At 30.8% G+C, this 12252-nt stretch overlaps 1 protein-coding gene across 2 annotated transcripts in view; it reads right to left on the bottom strand.

The window, feature by feature from the left end:
• Window positions 1-7597, bottom strand: part of LOC145291420 (secretin receptor-like) — a 480255-nt gene extending 472658 nt beyond the window's left edge. The window contains exon 1 of one of the 2 annotated variants that reach the window (XM_080137246.1): window positions 7159-7597. In XM_080137246.1, coding sequence (XP_079993372.1) covers window positions 7159-7233 — 75 coding nt within the window. In that variant the 5' untranslated portion in view covers window positions 7234-7597. The remainder of the gene's footprint in view (window positions 1-7158) is intronic. The other variant, XM_080137247.1, reaches the window with a different exon arrangement.
• Window positions 7598-12252: the final 4655 nt, after the last annotated feature.

The raw sequence follows: 12252 nt of genomic DNA, 5'->3' as shown, positions 1-12252 counted from the left end.
TTGGTCTTTCGCGCCACGGGTGCGAGCATACCTACCTACTACCACTTTTTTTTGTTTGCTCAACACACACCTCCAAACACCCGGGCAACGCCGGGCAACGCCGGGCAACGCCGGGCAACGAGGCCAGTATAATATAACTTCTGCATCGGTTAGGTTAAAAAGAGAAACAAGAAAGAGAAAATATCTCAAACTGGAAAATTTAAAAACGAAAGAAACGAGGGTGACTATTTGAGATTATCTCTCTTGAGAGTAATTGGTATTTCTGATAAAAGAAAAGAAGTAAAAAAAACAAACTTGTGATCTCTACAGGAATAGTGGTAAAAAATATGTGATGAAGTTGTATTCTTGTTCTTAAATCTTAACTATGCTGTTAATGTATGCGATTAGCCGTAAATTCAAGCTAAAACTCCCATGTGTTGTAGTTTTTAACCTCATGAGATTATACTTTTTCTTAACGTGCTTATTAATGTGAACTTTTAATTAATGATCCCCATATACTATTGAGCTCAACAATGGCGCGGCGTAAAACATTGTTATAATTCAGCATATGAGCCACCTCTTTAAGTCGTCTTGCTTTCCATCGATCTTCTCTGTCTTTCCCCACTTTTATCTCTTAGCAGTCATAATGATAACGTATAAACAATTTTTTTTCAAATACATCTGGTTAAAAATAGATAACGCACGATTGGATATACTGAAACTAGCAAGCTTTTAGTTTTATAAATATTATATTTCTAAGAACTTAAAATTATTGATTGATTTAATTAAAAATTGAATCTTATTAAGTTAGAAATAATATCTCCAGGGTTCCTTGATAATCCACTTACCTTTATAATTCGTAAGTTACTCCCAAATAGATCACAAAAATTAAAAAAAAAACATAGAGTGCAGTGCAGAGTTACCTCCCTTTTTTCTTTGACAAAACATGGCGACTTTTACGCCTGACGAAGGTCGATCGTTGTGCAGCAAACACTCAAGATGAGAACAATTTTCTGATTGATCTTAATGATGCAACTAGATGAGAAGTTCTAAGAAAGACACTTTCTCTATGATCGATGCGTCTGGTCTGATATACACAAAGGAATAAAGTAAAAGTATTTTTATAATGACGTGTAGCAATTTACCGCAACAATGTAAAGAAGAACGAAAAGTATTTTTTTTTTATGTAACGTGCGTTTATGCCAAAATGTGTAGGTTGATTAAAAAAATGAAATGTTTTGGGAAAATGAGAAAATCGAAAAAAAAAAAAACTTGAACTAATGTTTATTCATTTATTGACGTGAATGAAAGAGTTTTTTTCCTTAAATAACTTTTCCAGTTTATCGGTAAATATATAACTTCGCTATTGACGAGAGTTCTCAAATAAACATAAATAGTCTTATATATATATATATATATACATATATATATATATATATATATATATATATATATATATATATATATATATATATATATATATACAGAATTATTCCCAGTTGGTAACGATATTTATAAACGATCGTAAATTTATTATGCAAAGTAACGTGCTAAAATAGGTTATAAATCTGTCTTCATATTTAATGAATGTATCGTACAAGACTATTAAGTTTAAAAGCAATCGAACTAAGATGAATTTTCAAAAAGATTTTTGAAAGCAGAAAATTCAATTCCCCAGGAAACAGATCGCAACTTTAACTACGCTTTCTAAAAGACAGACACGATTGAAATAAATTACACGGACATGCTAATTTGTTAGCGAAAATTCGACAGGAGAGAAAAAAAATGATTGCGACGAAGAAAATCTATTTTTGCAAGAAAATAAAAAACCAGGATTGTAAAGCAATATTTTTTTCTTTTAGAAGCATGATTTAATTTAGTACATATTTAACGGGAGTGTGTTCTTTATGTTTCCTTTTTTAATTTGCTTTAATGTTGCCAAATGAATAATCTGAAAACCAATGGAACCACTTTCGCACAGTGCTTAAGAGTATTTTAACGATATATTTTATTGTATTTAAAACTGATAGACGAAATCATTTGTCAGATCTTAAAATACAACTGCATAACTGACCGAAACGAATTTTAATGCAATTTTAATTCGCAGATTATAAAAATAACATTTGATATAATTTTAAATATTTTAATAAGTCTCACACATGTCTGACGAAGAGATATTTTCCGAAATATTACAATACGGATCCTCACCTTGACCATGCCAACAAGAAGAACATAATGCATGTAAATAGGAATATATATATGTATATATATATATATATATATATATATATATATATATATATATATATATATATACAGACACACACACACACACACACACATATATATATATATATGAGGTTCGTTTCAAAAATAAAGCCCATTCTTTAACTTAAAAACTTGACAAACTACGAAGACGGCAGTGATGCTATTAAAACGAGCGACCTTTTGTGCTCCATAATTTATTTTTCTACATCGGCACGACTAATCTTAATGTAATTCTCTCAGGAATTCAATAACGCGTTTCTGTTTCTGACGCACGTCCATGAAAAGCGTCGCTTACTTAAAGTCTAATACCGTAAATATCTGCAAAAGCCAGAGGAAACATTAAGACCATATTTGTTTTATTTGATATTATGTCAGCAATCAGATTTAACATTTGGCTTTGCCCACATCCTAAATTTGCGTGTGTGCAATGCATTCGATGTTTTCTCAGCATTGTACGTCGATTATGTTACACAAGTCTAAACATCATAAAATGCAATTTGCAATCACCGCTGATCGATTCAGGCGGAATAAAAAATAGGATACTTTTAAGACGCCACTCGCATATATATATATATATATATATATATATATATATATATATATATATATATATATATATATATATATAAAGGTGAATATTACAGCTTATACCATCATTTTATCTATATTTGCTTTAGTTTGTGTCTGTTACATCTCTGCACTGCATTGCCGTCTGCAAATAACATTTACATACATACTAAACAAAAAAATATTACTAGAGCAACGTGTGTGGCATATGGATGCATCTGACAAAGTAATGCGAAGAGTTTGAGAGTTTATCGAACAGATAATTTACTGAAGAGAAAGAATCAACATTTTTTTCATATACTAAGACACATGAGTACAAGCGAAGATCCTAGAACCATACAGGACGAAAAAGCCGTATATAGGGAAAACGAGTTAGGCATGTCACTGTGTTCTTCAAAATCTCAACACGGAGCGCGGGTCGGAAGTACAGAAGGCATCTAGCATCTCAGTCAAAATCCAACGTTTTTGCTGAAAAAAGAAAAAGAAAAACTAACTGATGTGGATGATCTGCTTATGCTTGTACTCCCTACGCATGCCTCTTATGTCTGTGGTGTTCAAAATTAACAAAAAGTTCAAAAAATGGAGGAAACCCCGACCGCACAAGCAATTTCGGTTGTTAATGAAGAATTTGATGACACTGATGATCCGGATGATCTTTATGCATTTTTGGATTTATGAATTATGTTGACATCAATATCAGCACAGAATGACATTGTAAGTGCAGTAAAACTTTGTTTTGTTTCTTTAACTTTATTAAATTATGTTTCCAGGCTATAATAACACGCTCCATTGTTACCGTTCTCATAATAATCATTATTATATCACAACTGTCATGATTGTTGATATGAACATGACATAATGTCATAGTAAAAGGGGTACACTTAATTTTAAAATAAACCCCGAACGAATATTTCTATTTGTCCCTAACATACACGAGTTACAAAGTTCAGTAATTTTGAACCCGTTTTGTGTCTCTTTTTTTTTTAGTTGTGCTTAGTACCATATGAATCTACGGGACCTCAATTATGTTGGGTTTTTTTTAAGTAAATAATCCATTTCTTTTTTTTTTTTTGCAACGCTGACATGGACATTTGTTACGTAGCCGTGTCAAAACTACTTGGATAACAGGGCAATGACAAAATCCACGAGAAGTCAGAATCAGGATATGTCGTCTTCTAAGTCGTATTTGGCTTTGCATGTTGCAAGCAAAGACATGCCAGATCCAGCCGCGCAAACGAATGGAGTAAAATGACAATGTTGTTTTTTGCGCTATTCCTAATTTTTACCACATGGTCACTGCTTATCAATGCCCGATATAGTAGATGGTATAAATTGGATAATTTTAGAGAATGGGTTATCAAGAACCTGTTTACGTTAGACTTGAAAACGACCATGTTATAGTCATCTGTGAAGCAGCTCCGTGGTATTGTGCACCACAGTCGAACAATTTTCAGAAAACATCTCTACCCATGGAATTTTTGCTTAGTTTTATGCACAAGTAAAGAGTAAGGGAAAATGCTGATAGTTGTAGTCGGTAGTCAAGTGTTTGCCGCGAATGACTTACAGTGGAAGACCACAGAGTGAAGCTCAGTCGAACACCTGCAATGAAAATGACGACACAGCAGAAAGAGGCTCGTAAGGTCTCTTCTATGAGAAAGAGTTGTGTGTTCTGATTCAAACCTTCCCCGCAACCGCTTAATCTTTCTCTTCTGGGTGCTAGGGGTAAATTTTGTAAGTCAAAGACAACCTGCGCACACGAGAAGGACTTCATGCAAATCAATCCTAAGGCACGATCATTATGAGCTATGATTGTTGGATAGCCGGAATCTCTCTCTCTCTCTCTCTCTCTCTCTCTCTCTCTCTCTCTTTGTATATATATATATATATATATATATATATATATATATATATATATATATATATATATATATTCGTGTGTTATTTATATATACATGTTTGAATCTCTTACATGTGTCTATATATATATATATATATATATATATATATATATATTACATGGGCTCGTGTATCGTCTAGTTGTTTATATAAAAATGTCTGTGATATAAAATGAATTCGTGTATACAGAGTATAGAAATATTTACTGTGTTTTACATGTATCTATAATGTTCATTGTGTGTGTGTGTGTGTGTGTGTGTGTGTGTGTGTGTGTGGTCGCTTCTTCACAAATACGGGTAGTTAACAAACGTGACACATACACTTTTATAGGCAACTTCTGTTACAATCAAACGGATTACAACACGTTCGCTTGTCTCAGACCAAAAAAGACCACATACCTTCTTATTTTTCCAAATCTCGCAAGAACGCCATAACAACGAGTTATATTTTACACGGGCTTATTCGTCTAATGGATTCTCTTGGAGTTTGGCACGCTGGATCCAAGGACACAGAAAAGTGAGCCTTCATGTAAGCCAAAGATTGTTTACTTCTAACCAAATTCCACAACTTTTCCGAAAATTCCAAAATCGAAGTCATTTATTTCATTTTTTAGTTAAATTCCTTACTGAACATTTCTTCTTTTTTTTTACACGGTGGTCACCACTTATCAAGGCCCGGAAGCCACTCAGGGATAAGGGTTATTGCAAGTACAGTACGTTAGTGTGGAGATTTGATGAAGTGTTTACTTAAGGGGGCGGTTCATTAGGAATTTGTTTTCGTTGGAATTGAAGACATCCAAGTTGTAGTCAGGTGGGAAGCAGACAGACGGAACAGAATTCCACATTTTTGCCAAAATCTAATTGTTTTAATATTGCCAAAAATAATAATCGATCGTTGCATCATCATGCTAATATAATACTACATGATACCCTATTCGTTTACTAACAATAATAACAATAAAATACTTACAACACGTCCAATCATGTAAATTATTGATCATTAATCTATTATTTATTAACTCTCATTTAATCAATGTAGGACTCCTAAGGAGTACTGCTATTCATGGCCAACCACAGATTGTTTCGCTGTTCCTCGGTGCAGTTAGACTAGCGCCTCTATATAGTAAGGGGTTGAACATTCAACCATCGAGTTGATAGTCGTCAATTTCAACAATGAGTCCAACGGGAGAGGTGCTCATAAACAACGCCATATATCTTTATAATGTTCTAATTTTTGTATCTCATATAAATACTTGACAGCCGCTTCACCGTGCTCAATTTGTTCAATTACAATATCGTTCCCCAATTCGTACATCAGGTTATATTTAACTACACTTCCATTATAATTCTTATCTTTAGTCATTATTTGTGACTAGCATTTCAGCCCGGCGTTGCCCGGGTGTTTGGAGGTGTATGCTGAGCAAAAAAAAAAAAAGAGTAAATTTTTTTTTTAATTTGACCCCTATTATGACCCCTTAAAATTTATAGTTTCGGGCTCAAATCACTTTATTAAGTTAGATCCAGGTTCAAGGAACCTATATCTAAAATTTCAAGTGTCTTGACCCAAAATTGTCGGAGGAGTTTGGTAGAGTTCTTAAAGGTCAAATCGTTGAAATTTGACCCCTTAACAGCTAAATTTCTGGCTGACACCCATCACATCGATTTTCCCAAATCTCAGTACCCGGTATTTCAAATTTCGAGTCTATAGACTAAAAATTGACAGAGTTATTGCGTAGGGAAATGTACACAGACACACATACACACAGACAGACACGTTCACTTTTATAGATATATAGATAGATTAACTCACCAAGCGGCTCATCTCTTACTACGTTCCTGTCAAGCAATCTCCACCCCTATCACAGTATGTTGTTTCGATACCCCTCTTCTTTCACATTATTTTTTATTTTCCTCCTATCTCAAGAAAACGATTTAGGTGTTTCGAGTCTTTTATTATAATAAGTCGTTTATTTTCCTAAGGTTTTTCTCTCTATTTTGCTCACGCTAATACATATAATAATATTCCCTTATATGTGTATCAAGTTATATTTAAATCATCTCTCATTTTTAATTGGTCTTGGAAGTCGTAATATCAAGTTATATTTAAATCATCTCGCATTTTTAATTGGTCTTGGAAGTAATTTGCAATTAACACACCAATTAATCTATGACTTATTAAGCTTCTTTCACTTTCACACACCCTCGTTGTATGTTTAGTTTATTGATTGTATACACAGCGCTTACCTTCGATTTTCAAGCGGAAATTAGTACAGTTTTGTATAGAGGTGAGAAACGTCAATATATTCCACCTGAAACCGAAGTCGGATGTATGAAATGGTTTCTCAGAAAAAAAATCTTATGCAGTTTCAGCAAATATTGAATATGAAAATGAGATAGAAAAAATAAAACATAATAAAAATGCAACAATATTCTTAAAATATTGACTTACCTGTTGGAAGGAGGACAGCGAGAAAACTGACGCAAGGTAAAACGGGAAAACCAAGTAAATTCCTGAAACGATCATTTTTTGGGAGGGAAAAGAGATTAATGTGTTTCTCCTTTCGAATTTTTAAAATGAATCAGTCTGTTTCGATTAATCAGAAAGTTTATGCCATTTGACGGTAGATTATTGTGTTCCAAGACCGGCCGAAATGAGAATAATTGTTTTTAAATTCTTTGCTGGGTATTATTTATACTTTTCTCCCTTGCGACACACTCACTTTTGTAAATCTTTATTTCTGATTTAATTTACCAAAAAAAGAACGGAAATGTTGCAATCGATTTTGCATGAAAATATATAAAAAGATAAGAAATGTACGATTATTTCATCGATCCGTTTAAAGTTGCAGCAAAAAAACAAATCCATGAAAGTCAAGTGCAAGATTGTAATGCGCCAAAGTTTTCTAATAATATACTCTTTTTATTAATGAAAAAACGATATTGAAACGAAAACATTATGTTATCATGCATCGGTTGATATCACATCGTTCACATAGAAATATATCCACATAATAATATATTTTACATTAATTATTTTTAATCAACTCACCATTAGCAATGTAAATTTAAGAATATAAACTAGTGTATTATGCAAACAATATACCTTGTAAGTCTTAATATACTTCATGTTTCTATATGTATAATTTTTTATTCTTATTCTTCCTCAAGCAAGGCATATAGCCACTTTACGTAATAAACTACTATTTGGGATCATTTTTACAGGTGACTATGAAACGAGATAAGCGAGATGTCAGTAAGGATTACATTAAAAATTCTGCATGTCAGTGCACCCAGGGAAGCAAAAATCTGGCATGAAATTTCATATACATTTTATATATGAAATATAATTTAAAAATAATATCGATTAGGTTTAACGCCAAGATTAATGGATCCTGAGTTGGGTATATTTTGCAATATTTATTTATAGATTACATTAGTTTATAATTAATGTATTTCACATAAATATTTGCATTGTTTAATGCGTTTATAATTAACTGATTAGCCACTTAAGTGACTGCAAATACTCAGATATTATTGTAATGCTTTATTTAAGTGTTTATAAGTATTTGGATATTATTGGAAAGCTTTACTTAAGCGCCTATCAAAAATATCAAAATACTTGGATATTAATGTAAAGTGTTATTTAGTGCCTACACTAATGTAAAGTATTACTGATTGCGTATCAATACTTTGATATTATTGTAAAGTTTTACTTAATTGTTTATAAATACTTGTTGGTTGCTTGATAGGTTTAGGAATTTTGTATTTAATTAATGCCGTTTGAATTGATAACCGCTCATTAAGATATTTAGTAAACCACATACATAATAACTCATCAGTGTTAGATTGTTTTAATTAAAATACTTTATATTGAAATATAATTCACATGGAATTATTCTTGGTTATATATCTATATTTAAAAATATATTTTTTGTAAATGGTCTTATATAATTTATTATTTGGAGTGAGTATACCTATGTTCGATGTATGTAGGCGTGTCCTTGTGTGTATTCTTGTAGATATGTATGTATAGTTTGGTTTATGGACGTGGGGAATTTTTTAAATGGGAAAGCTCTAGATTCAAAATGCTGCGTACAGCATCACTCGGGGTTGCATAGTTATATATTAATGCCACCTGGAAAAAGTATGAACGGAGTTAAATAGTAATGTAAACTTGATTCGGAAGTTCGAAACTTGTTATTTTATAATTAAAACCAACCCCTCTCCGCTTATCCCAGCAGTAATTTCGATCGTATGGACTTTATTCTTGTTATTAAGTACAAAAATGCTTGGTAAAGGGGCAGTGAAGATGAGATGAGATTTTTCGCATAACTTTTAGGAGGTAGTCATTCTATTCTTAATGCCTTTCTTTCTTTCTCTTTCTCTCTCTGTCTTTCTCCCTTTCTCTCTCTTCCTCTCCCCTCTCTCTCCTCTCCTCTCTTCGCTCTCTCTCTGTGTCTATCCTTCTTTCTCTCTCTTCCTCCCCCTCTCTCTCCTCTCCTCGCTCTCTCTCTATCTCTCTCTCTCTCTATATATATATATACTATATATAATATATATAATATTAATATGATTATAAAAATATAAAATACTAAAATATAAAAAATAAAAAAGGTACTAAAATATTGACTAATAAACAAAATGTAATAAATAATAACTTGGTAGATATACTTCTTTAAATCTCCTCTTTCTTCTTATGGGAACCACGCTGCCCCTTATTTTTTAATATATATACACACATATACATATATTTGTGTATAATATTACTAGATTCTTGTTGCTTTTGCTCAATTTTGAAAAGAATAATACACTAATTATACTGTGTACATACTTAAAAGATATAAGTATATGTATAAAATGTTATTACTGCTTTATGTATATTCCGTTATGTCTTATAATCTATTATTATATGCTTGAAATATTTACGTTATCAATGCTCCAGACATGACAAAATCTTCGTATGAGTATAAACTATACTTATAGCAAGTAAGACACACAGAAATGTATAAATCATTATATATATATATATATATATATATATGTATGTATGTATGTATGTATGTATGTATGTACGTGTGTGTGTATTGTGTTTATTATCCGTTTCAGTGTTTATCCGAAACTCGAAGATTTGCTTCTCGTGTTTGGGATGTTGTGTTTTGTTAAACTTGAGTTTTATGTTTCTGCTTGCAATTCATATTTTACAAACGGAGATTGTTTCGTTACGTTCCGCTTTAATCGAAAGCATTTGCCACGCTTTTAAACAGCAGAGATTGTAGTTTATTGCCAACAAGGAAATCCTTTTTATTTTCAATTGCCCAATGAAAAGAAAGTATTGTCATGCTTTCAATGCGGAGAACAAAGAAAACACACGCGCACGATAACCACAAAAGTTAGGAATTAAAAAAAATAAAAAAAAACAAAAAAAAACACCACAAAACTTTGCAAAAACTTTAGATAAAAAGGGAAAACTTACTTCTTTCTCTTTTTCCGCGCATCTCTTTTTTGACATTTGATAAAATGAATTTGAAAGTTAATAGATTTTTTCTTTTGAAAGTTAATAGAAAAAAAGATAGATATAGATGGCTTAAAATAAATGAACATTCCTCTCTGTTACAGAGAGATAACGGTATAGCTCGAATTCTCCTATAGATAAAAAGCATTTACTTGAAATTTCAATCACATTTGACAAAGCTGTTTTGTTCGGATTAAGTGTATGCCAGAATTAGTTTTTGGTGGCTACTTAGATGGTTAACAATTTACGAATGTAAGGAGAATGACCACAAACGTGCGTAAATTAGTACCATGTTTTTATGTTGTGTAACCAGCAAGCGACTATTATACTGTAACGTGGATGGTTCAAACTATTCGTCCCGCTTATAAGACAAGATATAAGCAGTAAATCCTATATGCTTGTAAACATATAGAAATACCTTTCAATGTCAAATATATATATATATGCCATATTATATATTAAACTCAAACACACATGCGCATACATATATAAATATACCAATAATTAGGCATATATAATGTTTATGGATTTAAAATAGCATTTCAGTGAATGTATGTAAAAATACATATCAGCTGGTTTTTACGCACGTTTCGAAACATTCTTTATTATTAAATAACCGTATGTGGATATCAACATATTATGTAGCTATGAACATTTTCGATTTTGTACCGTAATTTCGTTCAAAGAAGGTTTTTATCTTATTAGAATTTTTTTGCAAAATACTAGTGACTGCTTATCACAATTGCACATATGCTTTTTTTATTGCGTTATGTTGTACTTTTATTAACATTATTAATACATTTTCCCTCTCTCTCTTTATATATATATATATATATATATATATATATATATATGTGTGTGTGTGTGTGTGTGTGTGATTAAAATAATATGAAATTAAATATATATAATTCTTATATATATATATATATATATATATATATATATATATATATGGGATTAAGATAATATACAATAAATTAATATAGCTTCGATTGATTCACGAAAAGTGTCATACTACTACTACTACTCATAATAAATAGAATTATCTCCATTTGATCAACAAAATGAAGCCATAATTAACTTTTATCAGTTATTCCCCTTTGCTCTAATATTTTCTGATTCGTAATAATATTGACATGGAGGCATTAATATATGAATTTGACATTCTTGGACTTTTCCCCATTCGGATTGTGTTTTGTTAATAGCGGACTGGATATTGGATCCTTTGGGCATTTCCACGACAATTATCACATTCTATTGATAAATGAACAATGAATATGTTTTTTTCTTTTCCATGAGAAGGACCTAACGTTTTCTCCTTTGACATAATAACTTTTGTAGGGAATGTGACGAAAAGAATATGGTTATGTACACAATTGTAAATCAATCACTTATTGGCTATATATAATGTTTTTATATATAATGTTTATATATATATATATAATGTTTATATATATATAATGTTTATATATATATAATGTTTATATATATATAATGTTTATATATATATATAATGTTTATATATATATAATGTTTATATATATATATATAATGTTTATATATATATATATATATAATGTTTATATATATATATATATATATATATATATATATATATATATATATATATATATATATATATATATATACGGGAGCTGTGAGTATTAGGCTTCAGATACAACCGTAAAATGACTCAGCCCTTTTGTCTGACAATTCAAGGCGAAACACAGTCCGGCAAGTCAAGGAAATGTCTCTCGAAATTTAATTAATTCTTTCTGTTGAACTTGTTTAGAACTAAAATAGGCATGAAGACATAAAAATATATTTCATTTTAATTGTATTTAAATAAACATTGTTTTTGTTCATATTTTTGGACATAGCTATATATAAATACAAGAAACACACGCACACACACACTATATATATATATATATATATATATATATATATATATATATATATAATGTGATCTATATATGTAAGACTTGTAGTGATGTGCCTCTAGATGATCATACCTATTCACATTGTGTC

This window comes from Euprymna scolopes, chromosome 12 (assembly GCF_053919585.1).
Source record: "Euprymna scolopes isolate OS-2025 chromosome 12, ASM5391958v1, whole genome shotgun sequence".
NCBI lineage: Eukaryota > Metazoa > Mollusca > Cephalopoda > Sepiida > Sepiolidae > Euprymna > Euprymna scolopes.
The sequence above is the reverse complement of the archived record's forward strand: the minus strand, read 5'-3'. Positions and strand labels throughout refer to the sequence as shown.